At 39.5% G+C, this 23,794-nt stretch overlaps 1 protein-coding gene across 3 annotated transcripts in view; it reads left to right on the top strand.

Moving 5' to 3' along the window:
- MIB1 (MIB E3 ubiquitin protein ligase 1) overlaps positions 1-23,794 on the top strand; it is a 101,902-nt gene that overhangs the window by 56,687 nt on the left and 21,421 nt on the right. For all 3 annotated transcript variants that reach the window (XM_074944511.1, XM_074944513.1, XM_074944512.1), the window contains exons 13-16: positions 5,522-5,654; positions 6,545-6,631; positions 18,164-18,325; positions 23,461-23,642. In XM_074944511.1, coding sequence (XP_074800612.1) covers positions 5,522-5,654; positions 6,545-6,631; positions 18,164-18,325; positions 23,461-23,642 — 564 coding nt within the window. The remainder of the gene's footprint in view (positions 1-5,521; positions 5,655-6,544; positions 6,632-18,163; positions 18,326-23,460; positions 23,643-23,794) is intronic.

Here is a 23,794-nt window from a genome sequence, read left to right as displayed (position 1 = left end):
TCCTTGATGATCACTTGATGATCACTTTAGATAAGCTGTTAGCAGCAGGACAGTGGGGTGGGAGGAAGTTTTGTTTCATGGTCTCTGTGTGTATATAATGTCTTCTGCAGTTTCCACGATATGCTATGCATCCGATGAAGTGAGCTGTAGCTCACGAAAGCTCATGCTCAAATAAACTGGTTAGTCTCTAAGGTGCCACAAGTACTCCTTTTCTTTTTTCTTTTAACAGTAAGATTGTTACTTAACAGCTAATGCACAGCATGGTGTATATAAAAATCTTTTTTTATATGAATAAAATAAATGTAAAACATGTATGTATTGTTTGTTCACTTCTTGTAGGCATAATAACTTTGTTCCAAAACTTTGTTCCTACTTTTCCCAAAGTGGTGTATTGAGGGTTCCTCAGTGCCCCTGTTGAAGATTAAGAATGTACCCCTCAATTTTTTTTCTGCTTTTATCCAACCACCCTTCAATCTCTCAAATCACACACCTTACATTTGCCATTCCTACGGACAAAAAGGGCTGGAATAGAATCCCTTCTGAGCCAGTCAGAGCTGCTCATTACTCAGTAGCTAGGGTCTTTGTGAAGTGACAGTTGATTTCATTTGTGGGCTGAGTGCACTATCTCGCCAAGTTACGGTTGTGAGAACTGTAACTTGGAATTTCCTGATTTTGGAATTCTTCAGTCCCCACCCACAATATTGCATAATTGGATTTTTCCCTAATTCACTTAAAGATTAGTTAAAAACTTAAACTGACTTAGTTTTTTCTTAAACTAAATAATTGTGAAACTGTCAAATATAATGTGAAGGAAAGATTGATATGTATGTTTGTCCACTGCTGTGTCCCAGTATTTGCTCCTGCCTGCACCTCAGCCAGGCTTTCTCATACAGAATTGTGCTTATAAATATAATTCCCTGCTTGAAGTTGAATTCTTCATGTACAACTCACTTTCTACAAGTAGTCTAAGAAAACTGTCTTTTCATTGCCCTTGAAATGAATGTGGTAGTTAACTCTAATTGAAAAAATAAGTGTTCTGAGGACTCGGAAATGGATGGATTTCAATGTCATGGAGGAAAAAAAAAAATCTTTGCAACATTCCTTACTGGCCACTTGTGTAAAGAGTTGATGTGTTGAGCTGACTGACAAGAGGAGGGGAAGGGATCCAAACAGCCTGAGTTCATAGTTGGCAGCTGAAAAGGTGGTGCTTGGGTGGTTTGTGAGGAGCTTAAATAAAAAATGATCTTGCCTGATTAAGCTATTTGTATTTGGTGCTCCAACTGTGATTGCTTATCTGGATCTGTTTGCAGCAGTCCTTCGTTTTTCTGCTTCCTAAAAATGATTGAGCCACAGGGAGATAGGAAGTCCTTCATTGCTTCCTGTTTGTGAAAATGAGCTTGTGACTTGAATGTTGAACACTAACATTCCCATATTAAAAATCTACTTCCGGGATATCTGTTTGCCAAGGCTCAGGAAATCAGATAAGGCTCTTAATAGAACTGATCCAGAAAATGTTTTCTTCCTAGCAAAAAAATCCTTAACTTTTCATCAAAAAACGGAAAATCTGTGGAGACATTTATTTTTAACTTTTGTGGAAAAACTTGGTTTTGTCAAAACCCCCATTTTCTGTCAGTGTCTCTATTTTGGTAGTTAAATAGTGTAACAGTTAAAATTAGAACTAGATTGTAGCTGAACGTTGAGGAAAAATAAGAATTCTTTACAATTGTATTTGTGGGGCCCATTGTTCATCCAAACTAAAGAATGCTCAGCATGAGCTAGTAAGTAGTACCAGTATCTAGACCAGGCTAACATAGCAATTACTTGGGTTTCTCTTAGTATGTGTTTAGCAGGAGAGGTAGCTCATCAATTTATTTTTGCTTTTTGCTTATTTTTTAGCTGACTGTGCATATCTTTGAAATACAAGGGTGGGTGAGGTAATATCTTGTATTGGACCAACTTCTATTGGTGAGAGAGACAAGCTTTTGAGCTTACACAGGGCGATTCTTCAGGTCCCACCCACCTTGTCTCTTACTTCTTCTAGTTTCTCTAATATCCTGGGACTAACACGGCTACAACAACACTGGATTGCGTGTATCTTTGACATGAAATCCAGGATTAACCTAGCCAAAAGAAATACAGTTCCCACAATAGATGGTTGAGTATCACACTACGCTCCTATTTTAATTTTGTATTCTTTTAAAATGGCACTATTTCTATGTATGAATAAATAAAATGGCACATCCCTCAAATCCCGTGTTCCCACAACAATTGATATCTCATAAATTGACAGAGACTGAAAAATGTAATCTATTAAAGCCTTAAGTGTAATTTTGACAACTAAAATTTCTCATGTCTGTGGACATCTCCACTTAAATGGACTTTAAACACGTAGTTAAATGCTACAGGAAACATACATTCTTCTTCGAGTAGTGTCCCTGTGGGTGCTCCACTGTAGGTGTGTTGGCTCTTTTCCAGCGCTATGCTGCGACTACACAAGCCGTGGCAGTGCTTTAACGTTGCCAGTGAAGACATGCCCGGGCCTAGGAAGACAACCATGAGCCACCTCGCAAGGCTTCTAAGAAGAGAGCCACAGTGAGCCCCGACCAAGCCAAAAAAGATTGTTTTGGTATCATTGGTACCGACATTTTTCCAGTTTCATCAAGAAACTTACATTTGTTGTTGTTTTCTGCCTGAAGTAAATCCGTGAGTATGTGATGTGGTTAAGTGTCTGAGCATTGCTTTCCACTGTGCCTCTCATCTAGAATTCCTGACAGGAGTGCTGTTTGTTTAAATACAAAAGGCCAGGAGGTTCATTGTGGAAGGGTCCATTATATGAAACATCTAGAAGAGCCTAGATCTCCATTTTGCAGGGTTAAGAAAGCTATTTGAATTTCAGAGTGTGGCAACCAATGTCGTCTTTGCATGGCAGCCTATGAGATGCATACAGTCTCAACAGGTGGGAGGGAATGGGGCAACATCAGCAGAGACTGCCTGAACACAAGATACTAGCAGTTACTGCTTCTTCTAGAAGCCACAGCTGTTAGATGATCTTTGGTGTCTATAGGGGCAGTTCTCCAGATACCATTCCCAAAGACAAGACAGCGAGAGGATATGGGGCAATTTATTCCTACTCCACCCTAGAACTAAATCAGTAAAGTGGACAATGGGGAGCGTGCTGCTTTGGAGCTCAAAGTGAGTCCAGTGTGGCAAGTTTTGCCTGTTCTACTGACATACTCCATTCTACCGATTTGAGTTCATCTGTTCTGTAGGCGTCTGATTTGTCACTACAAGGAATCCAAGTGGTCCTTCCTCCCCAATTTCTTGCTTCAGGTGGAGGATGATGAATCCCCTGGGCCTGGGTAAGGAGAGAAGTGGAAGCAGAATTGAGGCTAATGCTGCAGGCTACTACACGTAGCCATACAGGCAGAAGAGTGAGGGAGCTCATTAAGCTATGTGGCTTCATTGCTGCTGGCTCTGAATTCCCAGGCAGCAGCGCTTCCCTAATTCTACTTGGCCTTCTTGAACAGTCTCCCCACCCTATTTTGGGGGCAGGAGTGATTCTCACACACACACACCCCTTGGGTAGCCCATGCTAGAGGGAGGGAGAAGTGTGCACCCCATCCAGCTCCCAAACTCAGATCTTGGGTCTTCTGCTAATCCAATCTATCTGGTGACGACATAGTAAGCAAATATCAGTAGAGATTGATGTTTATTCCGAAAAAGAGGGGTGGGGTTTCCTTTAGGTGGAGCCCAACACAGCTAACTTTAAAAATAAAAAATTAAAATCAAGATCAGTTTTACTCACTACCTTTATTTTAAAGAACGAGTCAGCAAAAAGTGTTGACATTTGGCTGCATCACGTTGTGCTACCACTGAATCCTGCGTGTTAAGAGGGGAAAGATATGCAATGTCAATCTGGTGGAGTGGAGCAGACTGGGTGGTACGTGAGCAGCATGAATGTCTGTTCTAAGCGTAATAATAGGGACATGATAACAGTTTGCAAGTACATAAAAGGTTGTTGCAAGGAGGAGGGAGAAAAATTGTTCTCCTTACCTCTGAGGATAGGAAAAGAAGCAATGGGCTTAAATTGCAGCAAGGGCAGTTCAGGCTGGACATTAGGAAAAACTTCCTAATTGTCAGGGTGGTTAAGCAATGAAATAAATTGCCTTGGGAGGTTGTGGAATCTCCATCATTGGAGATTTTTAAGGGCAGGTTAGACCTGTCAGGGATGGCCTAGATAGATAATGCTTAGTCCTGCCATGAGTGCAGGGGACTGGACTAGATGACCTCAAGATCCCTTCCAGTCTTACAATTCTATGATTCTATAAGAGGTTGACATGGGACAGAAATTTGATAGAGAGAACAAATGATATTCTATACTGGTGAATTGTTCCCTCCCCCCAGCAATGCAGCTTCAGTTTCAGTGTCATCACTTCTAGATACACTGGCTCTAAAAACACTTGTTATGGAATAACATTACTATAATTAACATAGTTATGTTAGTTTAAAATACTATTATTAGGGTTAGAATAATCACAGTAAAAAATGTCAGCTTCAGGTATGAGCCTTATGAGTTCAGTGTGTTGTGATATCTGTGTATGGTTTCAAAAGTACATATCTAGTATGCTTCAAAAGCTAGTCAATCCAGTAATGGTATTCATGTATGATACAGGTTGGGGTTACTTTGAAGAATTGCCTGGAGTCTAGTCACAAATAGTGTCAAATAGAAACTATTTTAAAAAGGCAACTGCTATATTCTCACAAACTTGAAAATGTTATCAAAACCTCATTAAACTATCACAAGCTTCTTCACAACGGTCTCACACATTTAGTACTGGCTACTGTAAGATAGGATATTGAGGTAGTTCGACCGCTGGTCCTGATTATTATGACAATACGTATATTGCATTAATACTCAACCTATAATTTCATTTGTTTTTATTTGTCTGAATTATTCCCCATTTTACCTCAGCACTTAGGATCTTTCTCAGTGAGAGGCCGTCATCGTTCCCTTCTGAGTCATAATGAGCCTAGTCAAGTCTTAAAATCTGAGATTTTAAAGTGGCATAATGCAATGAAACTCGCTTATTTGTAATTAAATGAAAGAAGATATTGATATTTTCAAATAGAATTACATTAAATTTTTGGAAAGGGGAAGGTTTATGTATGTCTATAAAAGAAAATAATAAGTATTTTAGCTTCATGTAATTGCAGTTGCTCTTAGATCTTTCAGAAGAAAAATTTAAGCTGGCTCCATAACTCTTCAGATGTTTTACAGAATACATTTTCTTGCTATTGGCGTTTGCCTTTTAAGTCAAGCAGCTTAATTCGGGATTTTTATGTTTAAAGCTCTTCAGTATACTTTTTTTATACACGTCTAAAATTTGCTAGTTGAACTTAGTGACTTGTTTATAGTTCTGATATACGAATAATATATTTGTGATTCTGTGTTGTAGTCCAGTTATTATTCAACAGATGTCTCTGCCCATGTTCCTGTAACACCCTTCTATAATTATTTCAGTGCAATGCGTGTATTGCTGTCCAAGCTACCACGGCCATGGATTGTGGATGAGAAGAAGGATGACGGCTATACTGCCTTACATTTGGCAGCACTCAATAATCACGTGGAAGTGGCTGAACTCTTGGTGCATCAGGTAAGGCTTTCCTCTCAGGAGGATTGAAATATATCACATGTCTTTGATTAACCTTATTGAAGCAGATGCCTTGCCAAAGCAGCTGAGATAGCATTGGGCTGCATTCCCTTCGCTATGTGCCAAGTTTGCCCCTGGGATCATTATTATATTGGCTTAGTTGTAAGAGGTGCAGAGAGATGAAATTGCTCCAGTACTTTTCTGAACAAATTTAACCCTTTAGAGTCAGCAACTTGGAAATTGTGCAGTGAGTAATTTAAAAAATCATTATAATTAATTTAACAATGATCATCAATGTTTTCTCTTCCCTCTTTCACAGTCCAGTTGGACAATCCAGCAGGCAGTTCAACAGCATCCTGAATGTACAATTGTAGGGTTAAGAATGTTGAGCCTATTAAATGAGGTGATTGAGGATGAATCATTTATTTATAATTTAAGGATTCACTAATTATAATTTTTTCAGTTAAAGTTTAAAAGCTATTAATCGAAGCCTTCAACCTTCTCCCCTTTATTCTACTTATAATTGTGAGGTTCTTGGTTTTCAAATTTAGAGAATGGTTTTACATTCCTTAACTTAATCCCATAAATTGAACATGTAGGGACAAATTTTCAAAAGTTCTCTATACTTAAAATTGAGACTGTATTTTCAAAAAAGGGCATCTCCCATTTAGGCATCTGGAGTTGCTGTTGGGTGCTAAACACCTCTGAAAGCTAGCTACTTCATATCAATGCCTAGATGGAAGCTTAGTGCGCTAGAAAAATTCACCCTGGTAATTTTTTCTAATCTTCCAAATTAAGGAGGTATCACATTCAGAATCTTATTATTTGCTCTAATTAGCTACCTTACTTCTAGATTTACTGTTGAAATCTGACATTCTTAACGTCTTTTTCAGGGCAATGCTAACCTGGATATCCAGAATGTAAACCAGCAGACTGCATTGCACCTTGCCGTTGAACGACAGCACACACAAATAGTTAGGGTAAGATATCTGTAATAAGCCATGTGGGTTAGCTTTATTCTGTTCAGTGTGACTTTAGTCATTAACAGAAGGTGGAATTCAAGAGCCTTATTTATACTAGTATAACCACTTGTTTTAGCCTTTAAGATTAATTAAGATGTATCCTGAATTTAGATCAACTTTATTTAAACCTCCTTGGCATAGTTAGTGACAAAGGAAATACCCCATCTACTTATTCTCTTATGGTGACAGATGCTTAATTGTATCTTACTTTCACTGGGCTTTCTATACAAGAAATAATTTCTAGTATCAACCAATCAAGAAACATGTTTTGTGAGGCAGCAAGGTTGAAAGATACATTTAGTATCAATCATATATTTGTCTACCACTTAAGGTTTAGACGTGCATGCTTGGATGCAGAAAAGCATTAATTTCTTTACATAACTAGCATAACAGATCCAGACTCTTCTTTCTGTCCACACAGCTGAAACTCCTTCATCCGTGTCTTTATCTCCCACCTTGATTTTGGTAACTGCCATTTCTTTGGCCTCTCTGACATTTGCATCATCTTTCTCCAGTTCACTCAAAATGCAGTTGCTAAAAATACCTTCTTACAGGTTTTTTTTACCACCTTCTCTTTCAAAATCCCAGTGACTCCCCTTTTTCACTGCATCAAGTTCAAGCTTATTATGATGGCCTTCAGGGCCTTATGTAATTTTTCCTCTGTGTACTTATTCACCTTGTTGGTGGTTATGTTTCCTCCACTTCTGCTCTGCTAGAGATGCCATTTGTTTACTTCTTCCATAACCATTTTTACTTTCATGTTCCATGTATGCATGCTGGCAACCCCCCACCCTCCTCCGAAACACTGTTCCTGAGCTAGTTCACAGATTATTACTGCCAACTTATTAATTAAATAATTTTATATTAATGAACACACACATTTTCTCTATCATGCTGTTTGCTACCCTTTGAGTTAATTGGATAATCTTACTGTTCAAAGAGGTCTCTTCATTCTTCTCCCACAACAGTCTCGGTGCTTTCTTCCATTCTGTTCCTTAAACACACAATACCTCCTTCAAATCCATCAGGCCACTACCATCTCATTTGTCACATTCTTCCTCGTCCCCATCTCTTCATATGTCTCTGGTTGTCTTAAATGCTAGCCCCCTCAGGGCAGGGCTTGTGTGTTTTATATAATACCTTCCACAGTGGGAGTCCAGTCCATACAGTGGTCTCTTGGCACTAGTAGTATATACATTACAAATGATTTTTGTAAAGCCATTTAAAATTAAAAGTAACTAAGTATGTTTAACATTAGCTTATATATAAGGTACTAAGTTTGTGTCTCTGACCTCTTAAACAGTAACCTCTGCTAGGTGGAATGTCACTTTGAGACCTTAAGTTCTGTGGTTATGTCCTCTGCGGGGACCTGTAGTCTGCAGTTTGCAGAGGATACAAACCCACAATGTGGCAAGAATCGGGGAGGGAAAGGGAGAATGAGAGATGAAGGTTGTGAAGGAGAAACTACTACAGATGTCAGATTTCCAATCTGTGATTTTTCACAAGTAGCATTTCTTTGCTAGATAAAACTAAAACGACTGGAATACTTATTGTCACAGCTTGTTCAGACTTCACAGAGCCAATAGATGCATAGTGAAATTATTCAGGTTAACACTCATGATAAGTTTGTCTCCTAATAGCCAAAGAAATAAGTTAAAGTTTTATTTTTTTCATATTGAACATCCTTTTGGGGCACAATTTCGTGTGCGTTGTGATATCTACCATTTTGTGCTTGCCATTTGTAAATGCTTTTTTCTGATAATGCAGTGCAAACACAGTTATAACCACAAACAGAGGCCTAATTTGAAAATCAGGCTTCGGCAGTAAACAGTAATATTCATGATTCCCAAAATAGGGTCGCAATAACCAGGATTATGAAAATTTACCCAACACCTACTAGGCTAGAGAGCTAAGCCTATTGACCAGGATGAAGAAATACCTGTATTGCCACTTTTCCCCAAGGCTGTGACCTGATTCTTGTCCATTTCACAGCTGTTTAGTGTTCTGAATAGGTGCAGTTTTCACTCTGCACCTGGGCAAAGCCTTGAGCAGCAACAGAGGTGCTGGAGCTATTCCCAGCTGTTTTGATTTAATAAAATAATACTGCACCTATTCAGACTCAGGTCATATTTGGAAGATTACCTTTTAAATCATGTGTGCCCAAAACTGCTTGTTGAAATGAAAGTTGAGAGTTGATGGCACCCATTTAGGAAAACTTCATCGCTCCCAAGGGTGAATGATGCAGAGCTTCCGTCATTATTAAAATCCAGTTAGAACGTTGATATTTAGCATATAGGGTAATTACTTCCATTTTATATAGTACTTTTCACACTTTACTGAAATGCTGTCACTTCCCGGGAGAAATGCAATACTAATTTAGGACAGGTAGGAAGAATACTTTTTTGTTGAAACTGCAGTGGAAATTTTAGTTAGGCAGATCATCTACTGGACCAAACTGAAGATTGAGTAGATAACCTGTATAAATGAGATATCTGGACACCATTTTTTGGACCATAAAAATCCATAGTACATCAATAAGATGGACACAGGCAATGCAGAGAACACTTGATGCATGTGAGCTTCTCCATTATTCGTATAACCTAACCTACCTAACTAGCTTTCTTTTCTCTTTTCTCTTTTCTCTTTTCTCTTTTCTCTTTTCTCTTTTCTCTTCTTTTCTCTTCTTTTCTCTTCTTTTCTTTTCTTTTCTTTTCTTTTCTTTTCTTTTCTTTTCTTTTCTTTTCTTTTCTTTTCTTTTCTTTTCTTTTCTTTTCTTTTCTTTTCTTTTCTTTTCTTTTCTTTTCTTTTCTTTTCTTTTCTTTTCTTTTCTTTTCTTTTTTCTTAAAAATATCTTGTGATGAGTGGTAAATATTGTCTGTCTTGCTTGTACTTGTATTTATCATTATTAGAAAATGGTTTTTCTTACCCATAAGTGTTGACAGATGTGATCCCATTGCAGTGAAGCATATGATATGGCCCTATATCTGGAACTTCTTGCCACCAGAAGAATATTTTTCATAGAAACAATGTCACTTGCATTCTTCAGGCTATTCTAAATTTATATTTGGTGAGCCTGTGTGCCCTTTTAGAGCTGGCATGATACTTTGTGGGCACAATGCTAATCTAAAAGATGAGCAGGAGAATAGGCATGTTGAAGAACTAGTAGTATGTGGTGTATCAGATTGGCGTGCTTATGTCCAAGAATGTTGAAATGGAACCCTAGCAGAGCATCCACACCTCAAAGCTGGATTAACTAAAAATCCTAAAATAACTTACTCAGCCATGCAAAGAATATATTGGCTCCCATGAATCAAAATTATTAATTCCTATTGGGTTCCTTCCAAAGTTGTAGCCTTAACTTCTACTTCATAGATGCATAAGGGTAGTATGGCTCTTTTAAGAGCCCTGTTGTCATGGGAAAGGGTAGGTCAAGTTGTTGTGCAGAGATTTGGGTTTCCATGGTTGCCCCGAGATCCATGCAGTTTTCAGGATGTTTGGTGTCATAGAGGGCTTACTTCTACCCGTTCTGCAAGGAAGGAGAGCAGAACCCAACAGTTACTAAAGAGAAACTTCTACAAGTGGAACTTGCAGGTTGTCCCCCTCATTTGGGAACAATAGCTTGAGAAAAACATACCGGTCACTGGCTACTGGGAAGGAATACAAGGAAAGGAGGAATGGGACCCACTTGTGAGGTCCAGAGGTAACCCATTGAGAAGCCTGTCTAACACCATTTGCTGAGTAAAGGGGAGGGTGCTAGGGCTTTTTACCTGGCTGCTGTCCCTGGACCTTGCTTTGCGGATAGGAAGGGCAGTCTTGTACATCATTTTCTGGCTATTAGGTCCTGAGGAAATGTAAGTCCCAAATTGCTCCGGGGTCTGGAAGGGAGAAAGGAGCTTTATTGTCTGGTGTCTCTTTTCCTCTAGACCAGGGTGACCAACCTGAGCCTGAGACGGAGCCAGAATTTACCAATGTACATTGCCAAAGAGCCACAGCAATAGGTCAACAGCCCCCCATCAGGTCCCCCTCCTCTGCTCCCAGCACCTCCTGCCCACTGGCAGCCCCGCTGATCAGTGCCTCCCTCTCCCTCTCCACACCTCCCAGTCAGCTGTTTTGTGGCTTGCAGAGGCTCAGAGGGGGAGGAGTGAGGGCACGGCAGGCTCAGGGGAGGGTGCGGGAAGGGGTGGAATGGGGACAGGGCCTGCGGCAGAGCCAGGAGTTGAGCAGTGAGCACCCCCGGCACATTGGAAAGTTGGTGCCTATAGCTCCAGCCCTGGAGTTGATGCCTATACAAGGAGCCGCATATTAACTTCGGAAGAGCCGCATGTGGCTCTGGAGCCACAGGTTGGCCACCCCTACTCTAGACCCTTCTGACTCTTGTGTTTTATGGTGGGGGATTGTGTGCTACCATACTCCTCTCAAAGAGTATTGTGGCTGCTGGAGGGGAGGGTTGTTCCTCTTGCTCCTTCTCATATCTCTGCTTTCTGGGGTCTTTTTGTCTCTGCTGCTACTCATGGTTTTTGCCAGTTCTTAGAAGTCTGAAGTTGATATTTTGACATTTTAACTGCTAACAGTTTTTTTTAAATAGCAGTGATGAAACTGACCATCTTGTTTTTCACACTGCTGTTGTGATCTATCTGTGGACTAGGGAAAGTAGTGCTGCATCAACTCATATTTGACAGTTACCTTCACAAGCATATTGGCTAGCAACTTAATTTCTTTAAGAGTAAAGAATTTGTAAGTATTGTCAGGAGATATAATGGTGAATTCTTCAGTTCTTCAGCAGTTGGTTGTTTTATAATGTACAATGCCAGTGTAAGTTGCTAATGATATGGGATATCTTCATTATTTTTATCATTTCTTTTCTTAGAGTTTGACTTTATTTGGATTTATTTTGGAAATGTGTGTTAGACTGATATGTATCACATGTATGCTTATGACTTCACTAGAAAACTGTTACGAAGAAAAAAATTTAAACAAAACCTTGCGTTCTGTGTAGAGTGATGGCTTTAGGCTACACGCTCACTAAGGAAACTTTCCACTTGCTAGTTGCAAGTGGGCTTTTCAAGCCTCAGTGCAGGATATAATTGTACTCCTTAATCATAGAGGGGCTGATTCAGCAGTCCATTTCTGTTCAGCAAAACACTTAAGCACCTGTTTAACTTAAAGAAGATACTTAAATCTCACTGCCTTCAATGGGGTTTAAGCATATCCTTAACTTTAAGCAGGTGCTTAAGTGCTTTGTTGAATAAGGATAGACGTATGCACATGTTTAATTGCTCTGTTGATTTTGAGGCTATCGTAACTTTCTTATGGTGATACATATCATGTAAAAATAATTCTGAACAATTTTATGGAAACCATTTAGCGATTCACCTTGTTAGCCTTCCTTTATTTCTGATATATTGCTTCTGTAGTGTTGCACTGTTTACATGTAGGATATCTCTCAAGTCTTAAAAAGCATGGTGTGGTTCTTCTGGCATGGTTTTTATCCCAGCTCCCCCTCAAAATACAGCTTGAAATCAAGTTCATGCTGAAATAAAACAGAGAGCAATTGAATATAACTAAAATCCTAATTGGAATTGGAGTACAAAGCCTGGAAAATACAGAATGAAATGTGAATATTCTATTTAAATTACAGTAAAATAAAGTCCTCCTTCAAGTGATTGTCCTTACGCATATTCCACTCGAAGCACATGTGCACTTCGTGTGTGAGGCTACATCTACACTACAAACTAGAGGTGTGATTCCCAGTTCACATACACATTCTCGCATTAGCTCTCATCAGGCTAGCATGTGTACGCGATCTGTGAATCACATCTGTAGTTTGTAGCATAGATATAGCCTGAGACTGGGAGATTTTCCATGCCTGTGCCCCCTGCTTCCCTGTCCTCTGAATTGAGATCACAATGGGTGGCACAGACCAATCACCTGTCCAGTTCCTTGGTATTGCCCATGGTACGAGAAGGAACCTCTTCATTGTCTGCAGCTTTACAAGCAATCCTGCTCTGATTTATTTTTCTGTAAATAAACACTTTTAGATAGTTTTTAGTGAGTTAGATAGTATTAGTAGGGGCCTGGGGGATTCCCCTCAATAGCTCCACCATTTGGAATACTTAGCATGCCCTAGATCTCGCCTTCAAGTGCTGCATGGCCTGCTTGGGTCTTCCTGGTTAGTGATTGCACAGTGGCTCCACCTTCCCTGCCACTCCCCATCATCATGGGTTGGATATCATATCCTCAGTGACCTGGCTGTGTATGCTGACCTGGATTCACCAATACACTCAGAACTGGTAATCACCTAGGGATGTACCCACATCATTGGGCTGTCATTCTCCAGTACTGTTGGCCATTTGAGGCATTACTAGGCATCCGGTACCATTGGCTCCCCCTGTGGAATTCTGAGAACTTCCACTTCTCTGGTGAGCTTGAAACGAAGGCATTGGCTACACTGGCCGTATTGTGATGCAAGATTAGCCCTGAAAAAGGTTCCACAGTGTCTTGGGCACCCTCTCACTCTTGCAGGTTCAGTAGTTGCAGTGGACACTCCTTCAGACTTCATGGGTCCAGTCCTTGGGGTTTTCCAAGGAAATTCAAGCTATGGCAGAGCATTTCCCCTTCAGGAGTGATGGTCTGCTCAGTGACAAAACGGATAAGTCACTGCATATCCTTAAGGATTCTCATGCAAACCTTTGCTCCTTGGGTATACACGTGACAGCACCTCAGAGAAAATACTCCAAATCACCATTTAAACAGTACCCTGGTCCTCTGCCTTTTTACCACCAAAGCCTTACAAGCCTCCCAGAAAGTGCCAGAGTGGGCAGTGCAGCTGAGAGAAGATCCTTCCATTGTTCTCTCCCCAGTCTTCTGCTAAGAAACCCTGTTGATGGGACCCTCAAGAGCTACAAACAAAGTTCCCATATCACCCAGCATCCACTCTCCATTCAGTGACTGTCTGGCCTGTTTCTCCCTGGTGACAAGTCCTAGAAATCATTATCAGCTATACAGTAGAATTTCTCTCTATTCCTACCATAAAAACCCCCTTCCTTTCATCCCTCTTCATGAACTCGTCTCAAGAGAGGATGCTCAGACAGGAGGTAGACTCCCTGTTTCAGCTAGGAACTCTAGAGCTCCAGTCCCTCCTCAGCATAGTGGGAAGTTTTTTTTATTCAAGGTATTTCCTCATCCCCAAAAGGATTGGAGACTGGAGACCCCATTCTAGAGACTGAAGTGCGTATGTTCATTTGCTTTTCGAGATTCAGAGTGATCATCTCTATAATCCCCTCTCAGAGCAAAGGTGACTGGCTTGCAGCTCTTGATTGAAGGACTCCTATTTTCAGCTAGACATTCACCCAGCACACAGGAGATTTACAGTGGGCCTAGACCATTACCAGTGCAGAGTTCTTCCCTTCCGTTTTTTGACAGGCCCTAGAGTTTTCAAGAAGGTGCTATCCATGGTGATAGCTTACCTGCATTGCCAGTATTTCCCTACCTTGATGATTGGCTGGTTACAAGTTGATCATACTGAGATATATGATGAACAACCCTATCACTCCTCAGCCTCGTTCAATCCTCAGGGCTCCAGGTAAAACAAGAAAAGTCCTTTTAATTGCCACACAAACTATAGACTTTATTGAAGCACCTTTGGATTTGATTACAGCCACAGCATAGTTAGACCAGGACAGATTCCAAGCTGTGAGGGACCTCATCATCCAGCTTCGACTCAGCTCTCAGATGACAGTGATGCTGATGCTGCCTTCCCCTCTTAGGCCATGTGGCCTCCTTTACCTGTATGACACCATTTATTAATTTTCTCACTCATGGAGCATAGAATCCTTTGGATCACCCGTGTCCAGAGAGCCTGGTCTCCTGCCAGTGTTGTAGCCTGCTCCGTATTAAGACTATAATGTGGATGAGGTTGGAAGCCATGACATCACTCCAGTGTGTCTGAAGTAGCCTGTGAGGTCTTGTCCCTCCAGCTTTTGTTGGATCAAACATATCAAGCTGGCACGGATATAGACTCTGGCCAAGCCACCTGAGCCAGCTTTGAGTCACTTGGGAAAACACTTGGAGGGTGGTTGGTCCAACACCTGACATCCTTTTGTGTAACATGATGAAATCACCATGTTCCTTCAATACATCATTGCTGTTTCATGTTGAAAGCATCTAGCTGGCACATTTTTGTGTCTGTGGTGGCCTGGATTTCAGAGCTTTATAAAAGGACAGAAGCCACTGCTGCTTGATAGATGCTATCTTAGTCTGAGTTGATATGTGGCATTGACGCCATGGAGGCTTCCAAAGAGTCTGCATAACACCCACAGGCTTGCTGATTTGATATTTCATGTCAGCAAGGCAACCTCCTTTGGTGACAACAGAGCTAAGATACTCAATGAAATCAACTTCTTGTCCATTGATGATTATGGGTAGGGGTAGAAGTCCATCAGCCACTTTTGTCAGTTCAGTCTTCTTCCAAGTAGACCAAGCCTACTTGCGTCTTCTATAAATATATTCAGGGCATTGATGAGATTAGTTTGTGGGGATGTAAATATAGCTGAGTCATCTGTGTATTCCAGGTCTGTTACGCAGAAGTCATGCAATATCAACTCTGATATGCAACTAGTGACGGTTTCCCTCATTTGGTCAATAACTGTGTTGAACAGATCGGTACAGCCATGCACCCTTGATGGATGTTGTTGTTGTATTCAAAGCAGTTGGACATCTCAGTGAACACAGCTCTCACTTTCATGGTACATCTCTATGAGAAGGTTGAGGAGCTAGGCAGAGCCCAAGGGAGCAATGATCAACAGTCAGGCAGCTTTTCAATCAATAAAGGCTATATGCATACCTTCTCTTTCCTGGGCCAAAATTCTTAGGCTTTTTCAACAGTTTGTCTAATGGTAAAAATCTGTTCTGTGGATGATTGGCCGGGCATAAACTCAGCTTGCTGTAGGTGGTGTAGATTCCTTATACCAGACTTAATATGCTCAAGAAGAACCAGCATGAACAGTTTGCTTGGAATGGAAAGCAAAGTGATGCTGTGGCAATTGGCACCCTAGGGCATTGCCTTTCCCTTTCAAAAATGGGAGAATAATCCCCTTTTCAGGGCTTCATCTTTGGTGTTTTCAGGCATGCTTATGGACAGTTTACTCTCTGAGACTCTGTTGCCCAGGCTGTCTCTGCTCAATTTCCCAGTGTTCTGACATCCTTCACCTGGTAGGAAGACAGAGAAACTGTATGGATAGCGGTTCCCTTTGTACCCCATTCCAACCACAAAGAAGCTAATTATGGATGCCTCCCTACTGAATTGAAAATGCATCTGGACAAACTGTGGGTCAAGACGCTTGGTCCTAGTAAGAATCTAAGCTTCACATCAGTCTCCTCAAATTGCAAGCACTACAGAAAGCCTGCAAAAGGTTCCTGCCCTTCATCCGTGCCCTATACATTCAGGTCATGTTGGATGGTGTGACTACAGTATATTATATAACATACAGGAAGAAGCAAGATCCACTCCTCTTTGCATAGAAGTGATCAAGCTCTGGAATAGGTGTAGCTGACTCCAGATCACCATTTTTGGCAGTGCACCTATCAGAAATAATATACACTTCTGTGGACAGCCTCAGTTGGCACTTCCACAGAGACCACAAGTGTAAACTTCATGACTCAGTTGTACAGAGCATTTTCTGTCAGTGGGGATTCCCATCATGGGACCTCTTTGTGTCCCGAGAGAACAAGAAATACCCGGCCTACTGGTTGTGAGCAGTTCTGGGGCACAACTACTGGGGGGACATTTTTCCTAGTGCAGTGTTCAGACCTGCTCATGTATGATTCCTCACCCGTTTCTGTCTTACCTTGATTTCTGAGAAAAATCAGCAGGGTAAAGCATCGGTAGGCCAAGTGGCACCCTGTTTTCTGAGGCAGTTTTGTTTCAGCAGCATCCTTTCAGATGGCTTCTTCTCTGTGCATATGAATCCATTTGTGTTGGACCTGCTGACTCAGGACAAAAGAAATATCTCCCATCCCAATCCCAGCATCCCTCAATCTAAAAGCCCAGTATTTGGATGAACAGTAAGCTTAGAGAGGTCATGTTCAGAGGTGGTACAATCCATCATCAATAATAGCAGAAAGTCTCTACAAGAAAGTGTTACGCTGCAAAATGGAATAAAATTTTATCTGGTCCCTACATCATCTGATATTTCCAAAGGTTTCACAGATTCCTATCACTCTGTACTATCTCCTCTTTAAAATGACTGGGTCTGTCTCACAGCTTGCTGCGAATGCACTTGGCAGTGATTAATGTTTTCCATCCTCTGGTAGAAGGCCTTGCCAGAACCTCTCCTTGGGTACTGAAACTTATGCTGACTTAGGATCTTGATCTCATATTGTCAGCGCTCATGAATCTTCCATTGGAATCTTTAGCCTCCTGCCCCTTTCTTCATCTGTCTATAAAGATGACCTTTGTGAATACAGTCCACTAGAAGAGTAGGTGATCTTGGGGGCCCTTATGGCAGACCCACCCTACACAGTTTTCTGTAAGGAGAAGGCTTTTCCAGGCTGCGCCCTGTATTCATTAGAAAGACTCTCTAAATTCCATTAAATCAGATCATAGCCTACCTGGTTTCTGCCCAAAACTTCATGCAACTGGAGAAGACAGGAAGTCTCATTCTTTGGATGCTCCTCATATAGAGGACAAACCCTTCAGGAAATCTCTGAAGCTTTTTATCTCCTTCATTAAACAGATTAAATGGGAGGCAATCTCCTCACAAAGACATTCTAAGTGGATTTCAGATTGCAGCTTGCTTTTGCTATAAGATGACAGTGAGAGTCCAGGCTAGATTCTCTTTTGGGTGTTCCCCTTCTGGGTATCTGTAGTGTGGCAATATGGGCCTCTCTTGTACCTTTACTACACGTTGTGCCCTGTTACAAGCTTCGTCAGCAGACGCATCCTTTGGCACAGTAGTCCTGCAGTCTGTGATACAGCAGGGGTCCTGTGTCCTCCTCTTCAGTGAATACTGTTTGAGAGTCACCTCACGTGGAGTATACCCTGGGGCCCATCAGATAGAAGAGAAATTCTGGTTACTTATCTTATGGCAACTGGAGTTTGAGATGTGTAATCCCTACGTGTATTCCATTACCCACTCTCCTTTCCCTCCACTTCAGATTCTTTCCTAAAGTGATTTGTGGTAGAGAAGGAACTGGAGAGGTGGTTGGTCCTTGGTCAGTTCAGAGGTAGAGGGCACCAGCACAGACCATCAGACACTACTAATGTAAAGTCTTCCATACTCAGGTGTATGGAGTGCGTTTGCACCTGAAGTGGAATACACATAGGGACAACATGTCTCGATCAATTACTGTAAGGTAAATAATCAGAATTTCTTTATCATTTTCAGGCCTTTTAGGGTAATTAAAAGAACTGATTTTCCATTGCATTTTTTTCCTTAAAACAATATTGGTAGTTTTCCTTGTGTTATCTAAATAAGATTCTTTCTCTTTCAGCTCTTAGTCCGTGCAGGTGCTAAACTGGATATTCAGGATAAAGATGGGGATACTCCCCTACATGAAGCCCTGAGGCATCATACTTTGTCACAGCTTCGCCAGCTCCAAGACATGCAAGATGTGGGCAAGGTAGATACTGCTTGGGAGCCATCAAAGAACACAGTAAATAAAATTTGTTTATTACTTTCTTTCCCGTACACCTCTTTCTGTAGTCTAGTCTGAAGATTCTGTACTGTTGAACTGCTTGTTGTCAGCACAGATTTATTTAGAGACATTCTTCACCAAATTGCGGGGCCATATTAAAATCAAATTGTTACATATGCACTTTTTTATGCTTATTATTATTATTTTATTTCATTAACTCATCTGTTTTAAAGAAAAAGATGTGTTTGCCCAAAAATATTATCATAGACTTGTCTTTGGTAGTGAATTTGTATGAGTTCCAGGAATTTGGAAGAAATTATTTTTAATAGAAACAAATAAGCAGTAATATAGTACAGAGATTAAGAATAAAATATGCTTTGATTTAACATCTTGCATGGCTTTGTTTGTAGCTTTCATGTATTATGTTTTATGTTTTGTGTTTTAGCTCTAAAACTTAGAGAAATTATGCAGGTTAATTGCATTTAGCTGTAGCTTAATCATGTTACCTAGTAAGTTATATTTGTGTCCTGACAAATTCATTTCAGAAGTCTATTCTGATGAGGCTGGTGTCTCACCAACTATGAAAGACAAGGATCAAAGTTAAATTGTTAATGCCCAAAAAACTAAGGATGGTCATTGATGTTGGGGAGAAGGGGAAAGAGATAAATAAGGCAACTATCTTATTGTGATAAAATTGCAGTTTAAATATTATTACAAGGATGTAAATCCATATACAGTAAATGGAGAAATAGGAGTGATCTTTCTAAAGGCACGTCTTTACTGGCAATGTTAAAGCGCTGCCGTGTGTAGTCGCAGCATAGTGCTGAGAGAGCTCTCACAGCGCTCTAAAAAAGCTATCTCCATGAGGGGAATAGGTACCAGCGCTGGGAGCGCTGTCTACACTGGCACTTTACAGCGCTGAAACTTGCGATGCTCCGGGGGTGGGGGGTGGGGTTCACACCCCTTAGACTGAACTGGCATAACTTAGTACAAAGAATAATAACTACGCCTACCAGTGATGTTACAATTAAGGCAAAGGAGGTTATTTAAATTAAACTTCTAATTGAGAGACTTACACTTTTTCCTGATTAAAAAAACGACTGATTAAAAAAATGCTTCTGTCTAGAGATGAATTTTTTTTTAAGTTATTTCTTAGACACATCTTTTAAATAGTCAAATGCTCTTGACTGATATATTGCCTCCTTTTAGAAAAATTTTATAGACTAGTCCTTTTTGAATGTTTGAGTGCTTTGGTGATTTTAAAAACAAATCACATTTTAAAATGATCATTTTGTTACCATTGGTTTGCTATTGTGTGTGTATATTTGTCATTGTGTGTACATTACATTTCAGAAATTTTTGCTTTTATGGCACTTGATGCATAAAATATTTCTACACATCCACATATCTGTGAAGTTACTGCTTAATACATCACTGAGTGATGTGTAAACATGCCATAGTGTAATTATAGGGTGCCTCAGTCAAAATTCTTGACTCTTGTTTTAAATCATAACATTACAATTCAGTTTTGCTTTGAAAAGCATTCTAGACAGTATAGTAGAACAATGTTTTTCTCAGTGACTCTAGCTCAAACTTGCTCAATTTAAAGTTAAAAATAGTTGGCTTTTTTCACCATAGCCAGTTCTGCTAACTCACCTGGGATCTGAAAGTCGGGTGGAATTCTTTCTTGATCATGCAACTTCACCTCTACTAATAAAGAATCTGTGGGACCAAACGTACACCAATTGCGACCTCCCTCTCTTGATTGATTAAAGCAGAATTTCCCCCCCTCAATTACTCCTGTAAACCCTGCTAAAACAGTAGGGTTTTGTTGGTATAAGATTGAATTTTACCTTGCAATTGGAGGTAAAATTTTTGTTGCTACAGAAACCAGGAGTAGAATTCATACATCACATTCATGTCTGTGTTGACTCTGCAGGGCTAACAGATGTAAACAGAAGTAAAAACTATTTTCTGTCGCTAAAATATTTGATTCAGAATATACCAAAGGGTCAGATTTGCTGAGTAACAAAGTGCCTATTTTACGTAGTCATTTTTTATTGTAATTGTACATAATATTCCAGAGACAGTTTCATTTAAACAAAAGTTTTATAGGAAAAAAGGCAGCTATTCAAAACTGTAAATTCACTGTACATCATTAAAAAGTCAACATTTACTAATGTACCAACCTATATAAATAAGATAGGGATGTAACTGTTAACTCTGAAAATCATCTGTGTGATACTTAATAACTTTTTAATAGTAACCACTGTACAAGTAATAAAAGGAAGCAAAATTGGATGTATCAAGCAGGCATACCTGTCAAGATCAAAAAGTTATGAATAGGGCTATTAGGAAAAAATACACATTCTTAACTCAGTTGAAGTATACTTGCCTGAGTGTTTTATAGAAGGATTTGAAATATTATTTTTAATAAAATATTTACTGTTCCTCCTAAGTGATTGGCATATGTAAGGAAAAGTTGGAGCAGTATTACACAGAACTCCTCTTAAATAAGTGGGATAAAAGAACAATAAAGGGTCAGTTTCAGTTCCGTGGTCTGAAATGAACTTTGTGACAAGTTACTAAAAATGCTTTGTGTTTGAGAAGTTACATCTGAAGTAAGCATACAGTAAGCGTGACGCACATGAATGTTCTTTCTCAGATTCAGCGCTGCATTGAATTGGTTTTTCAGTGACCACCCCTTTTCACTGGCAGCATCTGCATGAAATTGAAGCTTTTTTTCCCCCCTTTCTTTCTTTCTTGGCTACCAGTCTTCTCCTCCTCATTTTAGGATTTCCTGGTTAAGTCATTCTTAAGAGAGGTTGGGTTGCCAAACTATTGTATTCCGTAGTCTTCCAGTTTCTTTGAGTTATGTACTTCACTTGGAAGTAATATATTGTCAGAACAGAACTTAAGTTTTTTTTTTGTTTTTTTTTTTAAATCTTGGTTGAAAGTTAAGCTCAAATACATATTTAAACACCTAAATAAGTGGTGAGCAACCAGCAGCAGCTCCCACTGAGGTCAGTCATGGATCTGGGCTTTTCCCACTTATATTTACATGTATCCTTTGTCAAAAGAAGAACTTTTGCATAACTAAAGGAAATATTTGGGAAGCATGCGGGATGTGGAGGAGACTGGTGCTTACATGCAAGGATTTTGTAATCTTGCTTGAATTGTCCACTTCATATAATGAGAGCAGTACCCATTTGAAAAGTCTAGCTAATGCATGCCTGGAAACTATCTTGAATCATTCTCAAAATATTGTTTGATATTGTTAATCCTGCAGAAATGTATCAAATCAAATCTAAGGAGGCCATCTCAATGCCCATCTGTTATTGCCTAAATAAGGCTAATATACAATAATTAATGTACGTTACAATATCAAATAGTTTAGGTACAGCAGAAGGCTGGTGTTTTCTTATTTCCTCTACTATTAAAAACCAGATTTAACTGTAAATTATTGTTTCAATAACAAGCCTTTTTAGGTTCACAGTCTACCCTCATGAGTGTATATTGCTCCCATTCAAGTCCGTTGGAGTTATGTGCACGCATGTAAAATATATGCAAATTTTATTGTATTGTATTTACTGGAGTTTTAAGGCCATCTCATGAAGAATTTGTATTATATCTTTAAGTAGGATAGTAATATGAATACCGAAGTTGGATTAAAACCTTTGAAAGAAGATTAATTGTAATCCCAGAATTTGGCCTTTTAAGTAGTAGTGTTTGCAACATTATTACATCCTCCCTCACATTAGGACAATGACCACTAAATGCTAACAGACAACATTAAGTTGCATAAAGTAGATCTGCATTTCTTGATTTTTATCTGAGAAATCTGATTTTTAGTAACTCCATTGTTAAAATCATCCAATAGCTGCTTTTTTTTTTTTTTTTTGAATGTGGGCCATCAGAGACTTCTGTAGCCCATACTATACAGTGAATCTAAGATTTAAAAGATCTTTGAAATATTTAGAATGAAAAGATGATTTCTTGCTCCACTGTAGCACTGAGTTTAAATTAAAGTTTTAAAGCTGTCAGTCCTTTGAGACTTCAGTGTGACTTCAGCGTCTGTAAAATGGTGATCAAGATATGAAATATTACAACTGACTAAGCTATTGCAGAAGCAAGACTACAGTTACACTGGATGCTGTAAGTCTACTTTGAGGTAAAGGGTCTTGGTTTATTTTCCCCACATGATGCAGTGGCTAGCAAGTTCTCAAAAAAACAAACAAAAACCCTCTTGATGTTCATGGAACACATTCACCTATTTCTTTTCCCATTGCTCATAGTGGAAGTTGTTAATGTGAAAAGTTTATTTTACTAAAATTAAGTGTTCCATAGCTGGCTGTTTTATAATATAATATTGTTCTGTTATTGTATTTGTTATAATCGCTACCTTCATGTTTTACTCAGTTCCCAATTTACTGATGTTTTATTCAATTCAAAATAAGTGTCACAGTAGAAAGGGAAATCACTTCCTCTTTCATTTCTTCTGTTTTTCTTCCTTGGTACTTGTGATGTTATCCTTCTAGTTCTCCACCTGTCCACAGTCTTCCAGGATAGACATATTTTCAGTGTTAAGTCGTGTGTTGTTCTAGTTCCTACTCTGCAGGTTTTAAATCTATAGAAGATCTTTATTATCGAAAGGCTGAAGTTTGCTTAAGATGGCGTAATGGATCCACACTCACATTAGATAAAAGGCCTTACATTCTTTCCCTTAACTGTTTGGTCAAAGCAGGATAATTAGAAAAACTGGTATAAAGAAAACTGACGGGAATTATGTGCTACCATTAAGCTTTGTGACAGAGTTAGGGTTAGATTTGGAGAGCACTGGTTCTGTGACCCCAGAATACAGGTGCACAGAGATTACATTGTGTTTTTGAATACTTAGATGTTGTTGCCTTTAATGAATTAGTCTATGCAGGGAACTTATCTGGTTGAAAATTGGGTACTTGTACAATGATTTTCATCTTAGAACTGCAGATAAGCTAAAAATGCATGCTCAGATCTAATCAAACTACTATTTAGAAAATATATTCTTATATATGTGCACATTTAAATGGTCTGTTTTCCTTGAGTAGTAAGACTATATTCTCAAGTATTTAAATAGAGAATCTCAAGTCAGTTGCCTATTTACTTTCTTTCAGTTAATAATGGGACTTGGTACCCAGGGAGCAGAGAAGAAGAGTGCAGCATCTATTGCCTGCTTTCTTGCAGCAAACGGAGCTGACCTCAGTATTCGTAATAAGAAGGGTCAGTCTCCTCTTGACCTCTGCCCTGATCCTAGCCTCTGCAAAGCATTGGCTAAATGTCACAAAGAAAAAGTCAGGTTTGTATATAAATACAATATGAAATTTCTGAGCATCCTGTTTACAGGTCTTCATTTCCTCGGGATAGATCAATTGAAGTAGAATTAAAAAAAACAATGTCTCTTTTTCAAGTATTAGTCATAATAGACTAGTGAAAATCAAGATAAAGGTA

Source organism: Natator depressus, chromosome 2, assembly GCF_965152275.1.
Source record: "Natator depressus isolate rNatDep1 chromosome 2, rNatDep2.hap1, whole genome shotgun sequence".
Classification (NCBI taxonomy): Eukaryota; Metazoa; Chordata; order Testudines; family Cheloniidae; genus Natator; species Natator depressus.
The sequence above is the reverse complement of the archived record's forward strand: the minus strand, read 5'-3'. Positions and strand labels throughout refer to the sequence as shown.